Source organism: the organism of the source record quoted next, unplaced genomic scaffold (genome assembly GCF_019419815.1).
Source record: "Pyrus x bretschneideri cultivar Hongxiangsu unplaced genomic scaffold, Pyrus_bretschneideri_v1 Contig15, whole genome shotgun sequence".
Taxonomy (NCBI): Eukaryota; Viridiplantae; Streptophyta; class Magnoliopsida; order Rosales; family Rosaceae; genus Pyrus; species Pyrus x bretschneideri.
Window position 1 is genome coordinate 363 of NW_025999446.1, and position 19,531 is coordinate 19,893.

The 19,531-nt window shown below is 36.2% G+C and overlaps 1 protein-coding gene and 1 long non-coding RNA gene across 38 annotated transcripts; one reads left to right on the top strand and one right to left on the bottom strand.

The window, feature by feature from the left end:
• Nucleotides 1-1,917: 1,917 nt before the first annotated feature.
• LOC125475461 lies at nt 1,918-8,270 on the bottom strand. 35 transcript variants are annotated; one of them, XR_007256844.1, is made up of 11 exons: nt 7,958-8,270; nt 7,547-7,781; nt 7,091-7,265; nt 5,126-5,191; nt 4,690-4,750; nt 4,539-4,569; nt 3,689-4,441; nt 3,521-3,582; nt 3,323-3,432; nt 2,200-2,420; nt 1,918-2,104 (listed from the first exon to the last, which is right to left on the bottom strand). It is a non-coding gene; the product is annotated as an uncharacterized LOC125475461 (long non-coding RNA). The 35 variants fall into 35 exon arrangements; XR_007256821.1 differs by having other exon boundaries at nt 3,689-3,748; nt 4,366-4,441; nt 4,690-5,191; XR_007256838.1 differs by having other exon boundaries at nt 3,689-4,287; nt 4,366-4,441; nt 4,690-5,191.
• Nucleotides 8,271-13,680: 5,410 nt separating this feature from the next.
• On the top strand, nt 13,681-15,261 carry LOC125475462 (WD repeat-containing protein ATCSA-1-like). 3 transcript variants are annotated; one of them, XM_048580194.1, is made up of 2 exons: nt 13,681-14,476; nt 14,913-15,261. In XM_048580194.1, the coding sequence occupies exons 1-2, from the start codon at nt 13,937-13,939 to the stop codon at nt 14,979-14,981; spliced, it is 609 nt and encodes a 202-aa protein (XP_048436151.1). In that variant the 5' UTR covers nt 13,681-13,936; the 3' UTR covers nt 14,982-15,261. The 3 variants fall into 3 exon arrangements, with proteins under 3 accessions (XP_048436151.1, XP_048436152.1, XP_048436153.1); XM_048580195.1 differs by having other exon boundaries at nt 14,924-15,261; XM_048580196.1 differs by having other exon boundaries at nt 14,948-15,261.
• Nucleotides 15,262-19,531: the final 4,270 nt, after the last annotated feature.

The following is a 19,531-nucleotide window of genomic DNA, read 5'->3' on the forward strand; positions in this document are numbered from 1 at the left end:
AAGCATTGCATTAGCTGTTGATTTAATTTTGGACTACTTTTTTTTTTTTTTTTTACTGTTGAATTTGTCATATTCAATTTTACCCGTTAAATTTAATGTTTTTATAAAGCGGCTAAGAAAAATGAGGGTTGGGGATTGTGAAAGAATGATAGAAATAGGGTCGACCACATCAGATGGAGATGATGCAGGAAATGATGGTGATGATTCACTCCCCAAAATTGGAAAGGTGGGATTCTACATCCCTTAGAGTTGGACGTGGCTTGTGGATAGTTGTCCACATGCATGGTAATGATTATAATCATGATTAGTTACTGATGCTTTCAATGCTTGATGTCTAAGTGCTGCAAAAGAATTGAAATGTGTCATCAAAGGCTTAATTGAGGATTCCATTTCTTTCTTCATAAAGGCTAAAGGAGGAAAGAAAAGTATGAGAGGAACAACACCACACCAGCAACAACACAACAGCTAGAAGAAAGATCTCTCCTTCTCAGACCATCCACCTTCCATTTCTTTTACCTTATGTAAAGGCTCTAGACCATCTTCATTGTATTTTGTAAATCTCTCGTACATAGTCAAATCCAATGCAACTTTAGTGGACGTAGCCAAATCAGTGAACCACTTAAATTCGGTGTGTCATTGTGTTTTACTAGATTTATACTACTCTCTGCCTCTATCCTCTAACCATGAAAACACACCACCAATCAACCAAAAATAGTAACTTTTGTGCAAAGTAGATTAGACGTGAATCACAAACCAAAGGGTGGAGAAAGCATTTGGAACCAAAGAACCAACACCAACACATCAAATTCCTTACAATGGATTCTTCTTGTCATCACGTTACTTAACAAGCTCACCATTGCCAACCTATTTCTTATATCTTTATTCATCAACATAATCTCTAACAAATTTTTACAGTCCAAAAACCATGAACCCACATGTTGTCATAAAATGTCATCCTACACCTTCAACACCACCAAAAGCCACATTGCCAACAAGACGTCAGATGTGTCAGATGTGAGAGAGTACTTTGATGTCTATACAAGTATAGGTACAAATGTATCCCACACTAGTTTCGGTATGAATGTCTCCCACACAACGTAATTAATATTCAAAAATTACAATTAAATGCCAAGAAGCTAGAGTTAGTGTCCCAGAAGCAGGCCCAGTTTTTCCAAACTTGGAAGTTCTACGAGTGGTGGATTGTTCTGCATTGAAGGATCTAGGGTCATCTGCTATTCCCTTCAAGAATTTAACAACTTTGAATGTAGTTGGTTGTCACAGCTTGAAATATTTAGCAACATATACGATAGCCAAAACTTTAAAGCGGCTAAGAGAAATGATCGTTGGGAGTTGTGAAAGAATGACAGAAATAGGGGCAACGACATCAGATGGAGATGATGCAGGAAATGATGGTGAGATTTCTTTTTGCCAGTTGCAACGTTTGAACCTTTTATGTCTACCAAGTCTGCAAGATTTCTTCTCTGGAAATTGCATTGTCAAATTCCCATCCTTGAAAACTGTAAATATATACGAATGCCCTAAGTTGAAGATTAACCGCTATGAGTGGAAGAGTTCCCCAGAACTACAAGGAGTGCAGATAACAGAGGAAGAAGTATATTATAAATGGTGGGATGAATTAGATGATGTTTTATTTTACCAAAAAGATGAAATAATTAGATGATGTTTACTAGTGTTGGTGTTGGTGATGATGTTATTGATGACGGAATCTTTGATGATTCTAAAGACGAGAGTGAAGGTGAAGGTGATGCAGATGTTGCTGATGGGTCGTGGTGGTAGTGATGGCAAAACTACACTCAAATGTATATAAAGAAATAACAACTTTGCTGCATGGTTAGTTCTCTTGTTAACATGTTTGTTATTTTTGTGTGTACTGGTTTTGGGTTTTACTGAAGACAATTTTCTGCACATTTTAAATTAAATTTCGAATACTTTAAAATAATTGTTTGCTTATGATATTTAGTTTTCAAATTAAATTTCTGAATAGGTAATATTACATCCTCAAATAATGACCTGACAAATGCTCTCCCTGGACGGCCTCCAAGATCATCTTGACGCAGTATTCCCTCCCAGACGCCAATTTCAGCTTCAAAACGAAAAAATTAAATTCATCAGAATTAAGGATTGCTCACCTGACTGCCAAAGAAACACAGTACAAACTAAGCATTGCTCAAGCAGTACCAACAATTCTCCGCAACAAAAGTTCGGGAGTCTAGGAAGAGACTTCCGTTGTGGCTTCTTTGGATACACAGGAGAAGGCCCTCTAGCAGTGTTCTGAGGTACTTTCTCATCCAGACTAAACCTGCTAGACTGACCATTGATATTACGGTTTGCTTCAGAAACTGCAGGAAGTAAGCTCTTCTTACGTCCGAGCTTGGGAGATTGGCTCTTGTTGCTGGTATCTGCATCAATTGCACTAAAGTCGTCAAGGCCAAAATAAAGCAGATGCTGTCAAATAACACTATAACAGCCAAGTACAGTGAAGCAAGATTATCACAATGCAGTGCCAACTTAATTAATCGTAGTAGGAATGCGTGTTTAGACTACATATTAGTCAAGATACTTGACATCGATTTTTTATAAGCTTTCGGTATACTAACAAAGTAAGAACTGTAATACACAGTGCAATTTTTGGTAAAACAGTTGTTGGCAGCATCAAAATACGCCTGCGGTGCCTCCTTTCCAATCAAATGGAGCATGGTAGCTGTAACTGTCAAAAATAACTCAGATACGACCACCATTCCGACCAACAGACTGAATGGGGTAGGATTGTGAGAGTATGATTAAGTGATTGATAACTTGAAGGATTGGCTTGATTAACATGTTCAATTTGCAAAGAATGAAAAAGGTGCATGAACTTAGAAGTATACGTGACAAAAGATGCACTCTCTTCCTGTCGAACCTGAAGGAAAATTACCCGTACAATATTGAAGAATGGGAAAATAACTTAGGACCAGTATACCAAGTAAGCAATTGTTAAAAGTTGCACATCCTACTAAAATAAGAAATATAAGGGGAACATGCAACCAGCATGTGTCCAACAAGATCATGGCCTTCTGTGATCATGATGAAGACATGCTCAAGGTTAGAGAGCACATGCATTACAAATTTATAAACTAAACTAACCACCATTTAGAAGTCCATCAATAATGTACTTGCACGCCCCACCACTTTTCTATATATGACAAAAATAAGAGTTTTCCAAACTAAAGCGTGGAATCAGATTCACCAGAGAACTGGAAATTGCACATGAACAAAATAATATACATCATGCTATTTGTGATTTTGAAAGAAAAAAATATACCTTCTTCAGGTCCGCTTTAGGAGGTGGAGGCTCCTGATAGAAGATTGGCATTGGAGTTCTTTAAATGTCAGTTTCTTCCTGAACATTCTAATCTCAGCTTCTAGAGTTTCCTGTAAAAGAACAGACAACATTCATAATAAGAACATAATTCACACACAGGTTTCGGTTGACCACCATCGATTGAATACCACCTCATACCTGGCTTGCAAATTATTCTCCATCTCCTTTGCATGTATCTTTTCCTGCAATTTAGTATAGAACTGCCCAAGGTAATTGTAAACGTTACTTCGATAACAGAGTTAGTGTTGCAGGACTCGGCATAAGGAAAAATTAGAAAGATGCAAAAGCAGGAAACTAAATTAGCACCTATAACACATGGCACCTCACTTTCTCACAGTGGCTTAATCTGTCCACCAATTAAGCAACCTGTTTAATTCCAGTTAGTATTACTTCCAAAATCCCAAATCTACATAATGGATAATTCAACATATCAAACCACATATTTATTTTTTGAAGCCTTAATAAGTAGAAAAATTTACAACCACCAAAATCATATCAGGGTTCAGAATCTGGAATTTAATAAACTATAAAACGATCAAATGTTAACAACACATTTAAAAAATCAGTCATTTGTACAACTGAGATTTGACTTTGAGAAAAGATCTGTTTGACCATTATTTTTTCAGGTCCAAGTACTATCAGTGTGATCTAAGTAGTGTTGGTACTTCGTATAACTATTTGGGAATATACAAACATTTTGTAAAACAAAGAAGGTGTTCAGCAAGTGCATAAAATTGAGTGAAATCGAAGCTGAAACACGAAAGAAAACATATGAAGAAAAACCCCTAATTAGCATTGAACTTATTGAAAGCTAAAGGACAAACCAAAATCTTCACCTTAACTTTGCTTTCTCCCATTAGAATTTTCTTTGCTTTCTCACATAACATTCACAATAGTAACACTGCCTGATGGTGTTATGATCACAAATTGATAAACAACATACTAAACGGAAGTGATGGCTTGAATCTGGAATCCATGCATACCTGAAAAGCTGATTTAATATTGGTTATGCCTTTCCCATGCTCGTAACATTTATCATTTGCGATCGGTAAAATTTTCCTGATACGGAATACTAGGAGAGTAAGTTATAAGCAAAGTTGACAGACAAAACAGATCGATGCACAGAGAGAGAGAGAGAGAGAGAGAGAGAACTTACATCAGCTGTGCTCTCAAATACATATGGTAATCTGCATACAAAGAAGCAGTTCTGAATCATCCATCAAACCATTAAAACAGTTATAACATTATCTGCACCGGTGAAGCAAATTCTATAAAAGGAAACTTCAAATGAAATGTATATAGATTACCTTAATTTCTGATTCTATGATTTTGCATTTGACTCCAACCAACATGCATGCTTAGAGGATACTAGAGATTTAGCCCGTGCATTGCCGCGGGAGTGTCAAGCGAATTATAAGTACAGTATGCAAAGAAGGGATTAAGTGTTGGTATATGGATATGTAGAAACTATTTATACAAAACATGTACCAAGTATTCACATAAAACCATATAGTAGTTGTTGATAACTTAACCATCTACACTGATACTATATACGTATTAAGAGTTGTTCAAAATATAACTGCTCTTATTTTACCGATGTACTCCAAAAATTGTAGTTTTTTTTACCACTGAACAGTAGCTGGTAGCTAAATTATATTTACACAAAAAAACAGGTTAGCATTCTACATTTAAACAATTGTTCAAAATATAGCGGCTTCTAGTATGAAGTAGGAGTTACCCAACTTGTTTGGTGCTGACCTTCAATGATTCTGCACTCTTGATATTTACTCTTTTTTCTCTGTGGGTCCTCTGTTACAAATTTGATCACCCAAATAAAGAATCCAGCAAAAATTAGTCATAATTTTTCATAAGCTGCATGTGAATAATGGCCATAAAAATTAGTAAGTAAAACAAAGAAATGATATTGGGTAGAAAAATTAGTTAATCCATCTACAACACAGATTTTTGTACAATAATGTGTGAGAAAGAATATGCTCATTCACAGTAAAAAAGATATCATGCATATAATTCGTTTTAACAAAAATCTATTGTATACGTGTGTACTTATCTCTTAAAAAAAATCAACACACACATAATATTTATTTCACAACACTACACACATGCATATAACTACCATCAAAGACAAATAGTAATTCTTAAACTGGTTGTTAACCCTTTTTACGTATTTTTGTTAAATTGTAACTTAATTGATGATTCAAGTACAATATTCTATCTGAAAAACACTTATTCTCAAGCCACCTGATTTTGGCATTTGGGTTGGGAGGCACAATTTTCCCTAGAAGGAGCCATCATGTTTTCCACGGGTTCCCCGTTATTAATACAAGGATAAATGACAATTGGAGTCGTACGGTTCGTATTACTGAGTAGGACTGCCAACCAAATAATTTTGAAAACATCATGCTTTTCAGTCATTTATCATTGTTCTTAACTAAATTTGGAATTCAGAGACAGTGAGTGATGTTGTAATTATGCATGAAACAGAGAAGAATGCAGAAAGATGGTTTTCTAGTGCTGTTAATAACAATTCTTAAGCCAATGTGTCATAGATTTATTGAATTTAAATAGTAAGTTTATGAGTCCTAAAATAATATATTACTTGATCAGAAAAAGAATAGTTTTCTCTAACAATAGGACTATACTGTTAGATTGAATAAATATAAATGAAATTGTATATGAAAGTGTGCTCTTAATTCAGTTTAACATAAAATGTCAAATATCTCATGATTTTATTATCCTGCTCTTTATATTGGCAAACAATACTCTGATTCAGAACTCTAAATTAGAACACAAAATGAGTTGATTGAGTAAGGACGCATACTTTTTTTTTACCTGGTGAATGAACAGATGTCAGCATGTTATCTTTCTTATTCACATTTTGAATTCATCCTTTACCAAAAAAACGTGAAAATGTTTAAAAATTGTTGAATCATATTGTTGAATTCATGAGACAAAACTTCAGAAGCACACTTGATCACCTTCTCATTCTGAGATCCCTTCAATGGCCAGATTACATCATTGTAGAAATATGCAAAACATTATTTGGCATTGGGTTAGGTAGGTTGGAGAAAACATTATTTTGGGGTTCTATATATTATTATATCTTCATAAAGTTATTCTCATTTTACATAATGCGTTTTAGTGATCGAAACTATGTTTATATTTAACCTTCATATTCAAGGGTTATTCTCGCAAACAATCATTCAAATCCTAAAATATACACAAAATCATGACTCATTAGACAAAATTGTAATGAAAATGTCGAAACAATCGAACACCTAATCAATCGTTGGTTTAGCTGATTATTTGTATTCTTGAAAGAAAGTGAACAATTCGGATCATTAATTAACTACGCATTGAAAATAGGATGATCATTTTGTAGAAAACCTGTATATGGGTGAGTAAGTGTATGAATTTTTTGTAAGTGATTTGCTAAAAGCATTCTTTCCTTTTCTAAAAAAATTGGTTTACTCAACAAAAAAATAATTGGTAAAAATATTACTCAAAAGGACTGGAAGCTCATAATCATTCGGCTTGTCCGCAAAGGAAGACAGAATGTTTTATCGAATGTGCCACACATGCATCTAGAGAATTGAATATTAGTATCACTACTATGCATTTAGTTTCGTGAAAACAAAGCACATTGAATTCAATTACACAAAGAAATGGACAAATCGAAGCAGAGTATACCGTCTGAGTCTTCATCGCCGTCGAAAATTGAGCCAAGTCTCCGGATGCATAGAGATATTGTTGACGAACACGAGAACTTCCTGGGTCACAGCAAGAGCAGCACTAGCTGCCTCTGCCTTCTCTTCTGATCAAAACTAAAGCAAATTCGAAGCGATTTTAGTGAACTCCCGAACCCCTATTAACAGATAGGAAAACCATAATATGCCTAACATAACCATCAAATAAAAGGAAGATTACTATAATTTCGGCTTCTTTACACGGAAAGTGTTCCAAATACTGGGCGACTTTGATTTTTATCCATTTTTTCTTTCAATAATCATGATTCTTATCAAGTTACTTATCTCTGCAATCCAGCTTGAAATCCATCTCAAATCACCTCCACGAACACTAATCTTAAACATGCATTAAGAGAAATCAAATAAAAAATAAAATTCGAAATTTGAGGATTAATCTTACACGATTCTCCAACTACCTTCCATTGGTGGTGATTTGGGGACGCATCGTGCCCAATTTTGACTGGAAATTCATCGGAAAAGCGAGAGTGAGTAGCGATGAGAGAGAGAGAGAGAGAGAGAGAGGAAGGCTGAGAGAAGCAAATGGAAACCGAAAGAATTTTGGAGAGATCCAATTGAAGAAGACCTATCCAGGATGATCGACGCATGGCAAGACAAAGGAGGACGAGTGGGCAACGCTGTGCAAAAGAAGAAAAACAACGGGCAGCCCGGGCATCACGATTATTGAATTTAGTTGATAGTAATATGCCTTCAAGCATAACAGAGCCAGTAGACACTCATACCACCACCAGCACATACAAACTCAAAAATGCAAATAGAATTTTGATAAAGCTCGGTAGTTATGAAATATCACCTGTGTTTCGTTCTCAGCAACATTGTCTTATGAGGAATAGCAACTTTGATGGTTCCGCTCAAGAATTTTGATGGAGATTTGTAGCTACAATTCCGATAGGCTATTAGTTTATGTCATATGTTGGTTGCTTTGATTGCTAACACGTAACATTTTCATTACTTTTGCTGATTATTTCATTACTTTTGTTGGGTTTGAGGTTTTATGCGATTTGTTTGTTTGAGGTTTAGAATTTTCTTTAGCGAATTGTGAGCGACAGAAACGAATTTCTACCGGATGAGGCGGAGAGGGAGAGGGAAGAAGCGGTGAAAACCACGCATCACCATTCTGTTCTCCATTTGACAGCCAAGCAACATGGCAAAGTTGAAAAAACAAAAAAGAAACAGCAGTAAAATTGGAAATCTACTGTTACTAAGCTACGGTGATTTTTCTGGCGGCCGATTTAGTCTCTAAATTATTTTTCAGAAAAATCAGTCTTTAAACTAATAAAATTTGTCCATTACATCCTATTATTAGATTCGAAGTTGTAATACCTGTATTTAAAAAGAAAATGTGTGTGTGTATATATATATATGTATGTATCAATGTATGTATCAAAGTATCATTTACATGCCAATAGAATTGATTGACCTTACTAGCCTTTTTTTCATAGTTTAAAGTGTAACTAACAGCAACGAGCTAAGAGTTAAGCTTGAAGTGAAATAAATCTAGCTAGAATTGGTATGATATTTTAACCAAATGGTGAGGTGGCAAATTATGAGTTAATGTATGGTGATGATTCACTCCCCAAAATTGGAAGGGTGAGATTCTATATCCCTTAGAGTAGGACGTGGCTTTTGGGTAGTTGTTCACATGCACGGTAATAATTATAAAGAATTGAAATGTGTCATTGAAGACTTAAATGAGGATTCCATTGATTTCTTCATAAAGGCAGAAGGAGGAAAGAACACGTATGGGAGGAACAACACCACACCAGCAACAACGCAATAGCTACAAGAAAGATCTCTCATTCTCAGACCACCCACCTTCCCTTTCTTTTACCTTATGTAAAGGCTCTAGACCATCTTCATTCTGTTTTGTAAATCTCCCTTACATAGTGAAATCCAAATGCATATGCAACTCTAGTGAACGTAGCCAAATTGGTGAACCACTTAAATTCTGTGTGTCATTGTGTTTAACTAGATTTATACTACTCTATGCCTCTATCCTCTAACCATGAAAACACACCACCAATCAACCAAAACTAGTAACTTTTGTGCAAGTAGATTAGACGTGAATCACAAACCAAAGGGTGAAGAAAGCATTTGAAACCAAAGAACCAACACCAACACATCAAATTCCTTACAATGGATTCTTCTTGTCATCACGTTACTTAACAAGCTCACCATGGCCAACCTAATTTCTTATATATCTTTATTCATCAACATAATCTCCTTTCTCACATAACAAATTTTTACAATCCAAAAACCATGAACCCACATATTGTCATAAAATGCCATCCTACACCTTCAACACCACCAAAAGCCACATTGTCAGCAAGATGTTAGATGTGTTGGGACGCCAAGCTACAACGACAACGTTGCCTTTGGCCAGTCAACTTCACTAATGGGAGTCATGACGAATGAAGACGATGTCGTGACTAAGACTTGTACAACCGAGCAAGCTATATTCCAAGAGAATTGCTCTATGGAACTCAAATTGAGTTATGCATCAATATTAACTAGTGAAGAGAGAGACACACAAGATTGTGTAGTAAGGAACAAGGGTGTGGAAGGTGAGTGAAAAAAGAAAAGAACTCCAAAAAAAAAAACAAGAGAGAGAGAGAGAGAGAGAGAGAGAGAGAGAGGAAGAGAAAAAGAAAGAGTGATGAATAGGGGACGGGTTGTAGAAAATAATGAGCATGGAGATGGTTCTTTGGGGGAAATTGTACGAGAAGATCAGTGGTGGGTTAAAATAAAAATAAAAAAATAAAAGATGAGTGTGATAGAAGAATAGAGTGGTTGGATCAACACGAAGAAAACATAAAAGGAGTGCGATGGTGTACGTACTTAAATTAGAGAAAATGAGTGAATTTGGAAAGATGATGTTTGTTTTGGGGGGAGGGGGAATAGAAGAAGAAATACTTTGAAAACTGCGTTATATTATTCATCTTTTAGGGTTTACAATATACAGGTACTTATATCTTATTTTATAAGGAAAGTAATTACAAAATATAAGGACACTAAATCTTAAAGATTACAGATCCTAATCCTACTTCAAATAAGAACATTTACAATTAAAACTCAAATCAACATTCCCCTCAAGTTGGTGTAAAATATCATACATGCTCAACTTGATAATTGAGTATTGGAAAACCTTACTAGATACCGCATGAGTAAGAATATCAGCCAACTGCTCTCCTGAACTCATAAACAATATAGACACAATTTTCCTTTCAAGATTTTCCTTGACGAAGTGTCGATCAACCTCCACATTCTTTGTTCGATCATGTTCCGGATTATTAGCTATCTCCCTTTCACGTTTATTGTCACAACATCACTCCATAGCCTCCTTTGATTCAAAACCAAGACATCTCAAAAGTTTACGTAACCAAAGAAGTTCACATATTCCGTGTGTCATACCTCTATACTCAACTTTCGCAAACGACCTTGACACCACTTTTTGCTTCTTACTATGCCACGTAACCAAATTACCTCCAACAAACGCAAAATATCCAAATGTAGACCATCTATCAGTAACATTGTTAGCCCAATCTACATCTTAAAACCTCTCAACCTTTAGATTTCCATGTTTTTCATAAAGTATTCATTTACTGAGTGCAGACTTCAGATATACCAAAATTCACATTACCGCAACCATGTGATCTTCACTGGGCGAGTGCATAAACTGACTTACAACACCCACAACATACGCAATATCAGGATGAGTATGAGATAATAAATTAATCTCCCCACAGGTCTTTGATATCTACCCCTATCAACAGAAACCTGATCTGGGTAAATACTCAAGTGATGTTTTTCTACTATAGGTCTATCCACAGGTTTACACCCTAATAAGAGTACTTCTATTGAAATTTATCAAGCGAAATAGAACATTTCTTTCTGCTCAAATGAATAAAAATTATTGAAAACCCCATATTTTTTGCCATGCATGTTGTAAAACATCCCCACATTGGCCTGTAATGTTTCAAGATTCATTTCCCAAGCTAGGAAAGTTGAAGTTGCCCAGCAATATAGAGAGTTGGTGTGGCTCTTTTGCACACTAAAAAGCAAGGAGCTTTCCCTCGAGGTATTGGGCATGTAGACCTTTCCAAATTTAAGTGCTTTGAGGCTTGAGGAAATGCAGAACTCGATGCATCAGAGGAAGAAGAATTCCCCACAAGCAGACCCAAATCTAAGGCCATTTGCAATACCGTTTCAGAATTTAACAATTTTGGAAGTTGTTGGTTGTCACAGCTGGAAACATGTAAAAGAATTGACAGTTGGGAATTGTAAAAGAATGATACACATGGAGGAAATTACATGTTGTTTGTTTCTTTGTAATGGTCCTCATTATAAATTCTGCAGTCCTTATAAGCTAATTTTAATGGCCGACTTCACACAAATCAATGGTTCGGATATTTTTTTTCTCTCTCTTCAACGACCTCGGTCTTTGAGTCCTTGAGCTCCGACACAGAGATCCGGAGAAGATCTCAACTCCTCAATTCCTAATGATTTTGGTGCCTAGTGGATTCTAGGTTAAGCATTGAATGTAGAACACTACTTTACTACTGAAAGAATAGCAGGATCTTTTGTTGAACCTCAATCATAAATAGACACGTGTTCAAATAATTAAAACAAAATATTATAATTAGACATGTGTTCATTTATGATTGGGAGTTCAACAATGAAGTAGTATTCTTGAATTTGTCACAATAATCACATTCCTCAGAGCAGTTCTATCGGATACAAAATTGCCCAGCACCCTGTCAATCTGCTACAGCCCGTAAAGCAGCCTGGCACCCATCCCAAGCCAGGCAATAGACCAGCCCATTTCGGACAGACCCATAAGCCGGCCTATTTGGCTGGCGAGTGCAGCACACTCGCGACTAGGCGTGAGTAGGAGACAAGGGTGCAGGCGGCGGGGCCCGCTTGCCAGCCCACTTGTGTTCACCCGGATTAGAGGTACGTGGCCCTCCTTAGTGCCATTGGATTTCCAACGGCTAGTTTTTGTAGACCGTTGGATTTCCAACAGTAAAAAAATTTAAATTTGACTTTTAAAATGGACCGTCCGATCACAGATCAACGGTCCATTTTTTTTCACCAAAAATAAAAATAAAATAAATAAAAAAAGGCCCAACGGTCAAAATTATGACTGTTGGCCACATGGCAGCGCCTTGGCTCTTGGATTTGAATATTTTTCAAATCCAACGGTCCAGATTAATTAACTATATTAAAATTTATTAAAAATTATGAAAAAAATACATAAAAATTATTAAAAAATACATAAAAATTTTTAAAAAAGTTATTTTTTTTTCTATAAATACCTAACCCTCATCTTCCACCTTACACCACATTTCAATATTTTCTACACTTTCTACCAAAGCTTTCATATACTTTTTGTGTGAAAAAAAATACCAAAAAGCTCATCCTTAATTTTTTTTGTCCATATAAACCATACATCCCTACATCCATCTTCATCGTTTTCAAATCTTGAGTTTTTTTTTTACAATGTCTTCTTCAAGGAGAGTGCATAAACAATTTGTGGAGCAACAGAAAAGATTGTTGGCACAACAAGAAGAATTGATCAATCTCGAGGAATGTGGAGGTGGAGATGAGGCTTTCGCAACGGAGGAGGACTCAGAAGATGACCATAGAAGGCAGATGGCCTCACATTCCCGCCGTGTCATGGAAGCTGTGGGTCAGATAGCCAAACCCAGATGTGCTGCAAACTTCGATAGAAAAAGGGAAAAACGAGATAAAGATCTCTTGGAAGATTATTTTATTCCCAACAGCGTATTCCCTGATCATGTTTTTAGACGTCGTTTTAGAATGCAACGAAGTTTGTTCAACAAAATCATGAGTGCTATTTGCAACCATGATCCCGTGCAACATGAGCCATTGGAATGAGATGGACGTTACAATGAATTGATCGTTCAACGGTACACTGATGTGCAAGAGCCATACTGGCACGTAACCCGCCAAAATGACTTGATTGAGCACCAGTGGGGATTGCAAGAATGTGAAGATAATTAAAATAAGCTTGTGGTTGAAGAATAAAGTGTATTTGATGAGTTTATGTAATTTTATTTTAGTGTGTTTTTTTTTAAGTTTATTTGATGAGTATGTAACTTTATTTTAGTTTGTTTTTTTTTTTTAAGTTTATTTGAAATTTTATCCGAAATTGGTTAAAAATCTTATCTGAAAATAAAACTATTTTTTTATTTATTCTTTTAAAAAAATATATAAAATATTTTAAATGGGCTGGGTGCCAACGCATTTTATAGGAATGGAGATTGTTTGTACCATCGCATTTTTAGACTGGGTGCCAGCGCATTTTTTTAGAGGTGGAGATGCTTTGGCTTATTACTGTTCACTGGAGTCTATTACTGTTTATTTGAGCGGATAAATACGATAGATGCTAGCGCAAAGTCTTTATTAGTGGAACTGCTCTCACAATAACCAATAGGCCAGTCCTATTTAAATATGGAATTCATCATTCGAGAACGGAAGTTGACACCTCTCATTCACAACACACACCCCACTTTTCAATTTTGGAAAGGCTTACGCTGTCGTTTTGCTGACGCATCATTTGTCAGCCATTATAACCCGAACCCGAATCCGTCCGAGTTGACCAGGACGAAAATCAAAGCGAAGCCCGGAAGTACAGAAAACGAATTCATACTTCAGAGTGTGAGAGACAACACTGCGATACGACATCGTTGCCTTGTGAACCTTTGCTTCGCTTTTGCATTTGGTACAAGAAGAAGAAGATGCTCCGAAAATGTGGCGGGAAATCGGAGACTGGGAAGCGGGCAAGCTCCGCCCAAATTCGTTCTCGAATCGAATCAAGTCGACCCGGATCCAAACGCTCCCACTCTCCAAGCACAAAGACATCATCTCCCCTCACCGCGGCTCCGTCAACTCTCTCCAGCTCGATTTGACGGAGGGCCGGTACCTGTTATCCGGCGCCTCCGATGCTTCCGCTGCCGTGTTCGATGTCCAGCGCGGGACCGATTACGTAGGCAGCGGAGTTATCACGAGGCACAAGTGCCTGTTTGTGGTGGACAAGCAGCACGAGCACGGGCATAAGTTCGCGGTGTGGTATCCCGTCGACACCATACTGTTTGTGACGGGGTCGTACGATCATCACATCAATGTTTGGGATACGAATACGACGCAGGTGCTGATGGACTTCAAGATGCCGGGGAAGGTGTACCGAACTGCAATGTCGCCGTTGGCAACTTCTCACATGCTCATTGCTGCCGGAACCGAAGATGTTCAAGTCCGCCTCTGTGATATTACACCTTGTCTGGCCACCGCGGTATGTCCCAATATTCACAGAATTCGACGTTTAATGCACACTTGATGCATAGAAAGTTAGAAAATTTAAACTTCTTATCATGGTTATGTGAACACATGAAACATTTTGGATGACAATATTGAGGATATAAGCAGGGATTGTTCTTGAAATTTAGGGTGGAGAACCACGAATGTTGCGAAAATTCGCTTCTTTAAACAATCCGACCTAGTCGATTTTCTCAGCATTTTGGAATATGTAGCATTTGGATTTTCTGGTTGAACCCTGTAAGTGGCGGAATTCATGCTTAGAACCTTAAAAGCTAGGTTTCAGCTCTTGGTAGATTTATGTTCTTCCTTTGGGTTCTCTAGGTTTTGTTTATAAAAGTGCAAGTGTTTTTAGCCTTGTTTCTTGGGTTTAAGTTTAACTTATGACCGAGAATAAAGTTCCGTGCACCTAGGAGGGTCCTAGGTGCTGTATTTTTCGTGATCGCAGGTGGTGTGATGATTGTGGAATGGTCTACTCTTAGCCAGTGGGTTTTGCTTACAGGTGAATGTGATGCTGCAATACCTCTTTGGGACATTAAGGGTGCCGGATGTTTTCTTGTTTTGGATCAATCTCAGTCTCAGCTTGGTATGGGAGACGTCCACCCATTCTGAAACGCTCTGCCACAATTAAGGTTTTCTTTTTTTATTGGCTGAGCCAAAAGCGTTTGTTTTCAAATTACTTATCACGTATGTGTATTATTTTTCTAATAGAGATGAAACTCATAAGTATTGATGGTTCCTACCAAATGGGTTAATTTGTCACTTTACTCGCGCCCCATGTGAAAGTGTTTTAATCAATTTAAAAGTATTCTAAAACAAGTTCATAATCATGTTAACTTTAATGATCATCACTATTTGAATCTTAAGAAATAGTCGCATAAACCTTATTCCATTGTCATGTGAACCTTAAGGGTTAGTATGGCAGCCTAGGCTGGATAAGCCTAGAACAAAGTTTAGGCTCTCAATCCTATGAAGTACCACTCCTATCTCTTCATGATCTAGCATTTTCTGTATGGTCAAATTTTGCCTAGAAAGATAGTTCCGTTTCCGCAATTCGTTCATTGTTTTCATTCTGGTTAAATTAGACTTAGTCTCCTGCACACTTGCAGTTTCTTCGTTGCAGCAACCTTTTTGTTTTTTTCCCCTTTCTGGTTAAATTACACATAATATAACACAATAATAACATTGATTCTCGACAATCATCAGGATTAAGGTACCATCATTTGATTAGTGCCCCATTTCCATGATTTAAGCTAAAATCATGGAGTTTGTTGCACCTAAAAGAGGGAAATGGATCCAAGCCGGATCCTTTTTCTGGGGATCCTATGGATCTCGCGATCGTGACCGTTTATCGTACATCGTGCGGTCAATTTTTGTTAGGACTATTTATATTTATTTTTAAATTTTAAATTTTGAAATGATTTATGACAGTATGATGTTTAATAAACGGTTACGATCGCATGATCCCTAGAATCCCCAAAAAAAAATCCGGCAATAATCCTTTTCCTTAAAAGAGGTTCACACTTCCTCAAATATTAAATGTTGTGATAGATTTTCTCCCAAAAAAATATACAGAATTATCACTTTTTGTTGTTCTTGTGGGGGACTTTTCATGATGTGGATATCTCCATCATGGTGGGATGGTTTATGGGCCTCAATTTCCATCACAATCTTATCTCCAACCCTAAATAACCAAACTACTTACTGTTTGGGCCTAAACACCTTTTGAATAATTTTTAATGTGTGAAGTGCGCCTTTACTTGTAGCCCACTACGGCACTATCAGTGTGGTGTAATGTAATGGGAAGATGGGGGAGGACAAGATGAAACTCTAACAACCTCACAAATTTTATTTTTCTATTTTATACTAGCGATATTGAGGGAGAGGAAATTAGACTTGAGATTTTAGATACAGAATAAATACTTTTAACCAACTAAACTACTTTGACATCGCAAATATGATTGCATTCCTTCTCTAGATAATAAAATATCAAGATAATCCCAATTATTCGGAAGATAATTATTATGATTATGATAATTACAATAATATAAATAATTGGAAGAGAGCTTGATATTTTACTCATGTTACAATCTAAAACTTTGTTTATTCAATGGTCCCAATTGCTTTGACCAATAATGTAAAATCGGATTTAAACATTACCCTTTTAAAAAAATAAAAATTATATAGATTATTCTAATTTATTTTTATGGAATTATCACTTTTTGTTGTTCTTGTGGCGGGACTTTTCATAATGTGAATTTCTCCATCATGATGGGATGGTATATGGGCCTGAATTTCCATCACAATCTTACCTCCAACCCTAATTAAGCATTAATTAGAACCAGGATCCTCTTCTAATCTAAGGATGAGGATCCTCATGACCAAGAGATGTGGACTGTTAGATTATTATCCAACGGCTACAAATAGGGGGTCCCTTTAAAGTTATAATAATTATAACTGTTGGATTTTTATCCAACAGTCCACATCTCTTGGTCATGAGATGTGGAAACGCGTGTAAACTGTAGAGAAGGTATGCAAACGCGCATGACTGACCAAAAGTGAAGGAAACTTGCCAAAAGTTGGAGAGATTTTATCAGCGTACGAGATGGTATATCACGTATTACTATAGAAATGGTAAGATATGTATTTTAAAAAATTAATAATTTATAAAATAAAAATTTTCACCACTTGCACAGTGATACGTAATGTATCACCTGTGTTCTCGTCATAATAAAAAATTTCTCCAAAAATTAAAGGAAAAAGTAAGGGAAAAAGGGAACGGTTGAGGGGAAGTGGGACCTAGCCTGATGGGTTGCTGATCACCCATGTGCAATCCCAATTGCATTATTTTTTTGATCGGGCCGTATTTACCCGCACTATTAGTTGATTTAACGGTTTTAATTTAAAATTATTTAATTTAAAATTTATAAAAATATTAAATTTAATGGGGTGAGATTGAATATGATAAATTCAACAAAAAAAACAAAAAAAAATCTAACGGTCCAAAATTAAGAAACTGCAAGTATATGCCTAGACCTAAAACTTTGATCAACTTCTCAGGGTTCTAAATGGGTATACAAGAATAGGAACGATCGGTTCCAATGTAGCCAAATAAACTCAATTTTCTGCGACATTTTAGGAAGCCATCTATATATAGACGGATGATTCAGGCTGCTATAATCACTTATTATGTTTCATATTTATATGTATATGTCTGCTTTTCAGAGTCTTTCTTGCAGTTTACTCTTATGTGCACTCTGGCATGCTAAATTTTAGCTAAACCCACAGAAATCATGAAAGAACCAAATTTATTCGGGTTCGGGGTGCAATGATGAGTCTGGATGGCTGATAGAAACGAGAGGGCTTTTTTAATTCTTGTGATATTTTGATGGTTTTTTTTTTTTTTTCTTTCTATAACGATACTTTACTTTGAGGGGAGAATTTGGGCTAAACTAGATAATATGTCATACATAAATAGGTATTAAACTTGTCATTTATACAAGTCGAACATGAAACTTGTCATTTAGTAATATAGAAGAGTATCATTGGATTATAGTGTTACTACATCTACAAAGATCGTTAGAACCTTTCAAATGTAAAAGATTGTTATTATGTTTTCGCGTCTTTCGTTCCAACTTTAATATTGTGTCATTTATAGATTATCACATGAGCAAAATATCCAGTTGACTTCCAATTATTTATATTATTATAATTATCATAATCATAATAATTATCTTTCGAATAATTGGGTTTATCTTGACATTTTATTATCTAAAGAAGGTGTTGGAATGCAATCACATTTGCGATGCCAAAGTAGTTCAGTTAGTTAAAAGTATTTACTCTTTATCCAATATCTCAAGTCTAATTTCCTCATCTTCAATATCGCTAGCACAAAATAGAAAAATAAAATTTGTGGGGTTGTTAGAGTGTACTCCCCCATCTTCCCATTACATTACACCACACTGATAGTGCAACAGCGGGCTACAAGTAAAGGCACACTTCACATGTTAAAGATTATTCAATAGGTGTTCAGCCCCAAAAAGTGTGAGTAATTAATGGGATCAGGATCCTCTCCTAATCTAAGGATGAGAATCCTCATAATCAAGAGATGTGGACTGCGGCTACAAATAGGGAGTCTTTTTAAAGTTATAATAATTATAACCGTTAGATTTGTATCCAACGATCCACATCTCTTAGTCATGAGGATCCTCATCCTTAGATTATGAGAGGATCCTGGTCCGCCCTCCAGCTGGATCTCTGGAAGTTTCCTCTGATTTCTATCACCCATCCAATCTATCTGACTATTCACTCCACTGATTTTGCTCCACCTGCTGACCACCCATTTCAATTCCTTTTTTTTTTTTTTTTTGGAAACATTTTCAATTCCTTATCCAAAAGATAATAACAAAATAATGAATAACAGCATCTAGGCATGCATGATCTTAGGCCTAGTTAGGTGGCTTTGGCATCTTAAATGTGATTGCATTCGAACACCTTCTCTGGATAATAAAATGTTAAAATAATTCTAATTATTCGGAAGATAATTATTATAATTATGTTAATCATAATAATATAAATACTTGAAAAGACATTTTATACCCTCTCATTCCACGCATCTGTCATCTTTTTCCTTTTTCTTCGTTGTTGTGCCCTCAAGCTGGACCTCTGGAATTTTCCTCTGGTTTCTATCGGAATTGGATTCTCTCCTGAGTTCAGAATTGGATTCTCTTCTGAGCACAAGCTCAGGAGATTGCTGACCAACGCATGGAATTGGATTCTCTTCTGAGTTCGGAATTGGATTCTCTTCTGAGCACAAGCTCAGGAGCTTGCTGACCAGCGCATGTGGTCTGTTGAATTTTGATCCAACGATTATAAACAGAGAGTTTCTTTAAAAAATTATAATAATTATAACCGTTAAATCAAAATCCAACGATACTCTTGATCAGCATGCTCCTGAGCTTGTGCTCATAAAGAGAATCCAATTCCGTTTCTATCACCCATCCAATCCATTTGACTCATCATTGCACTCCCA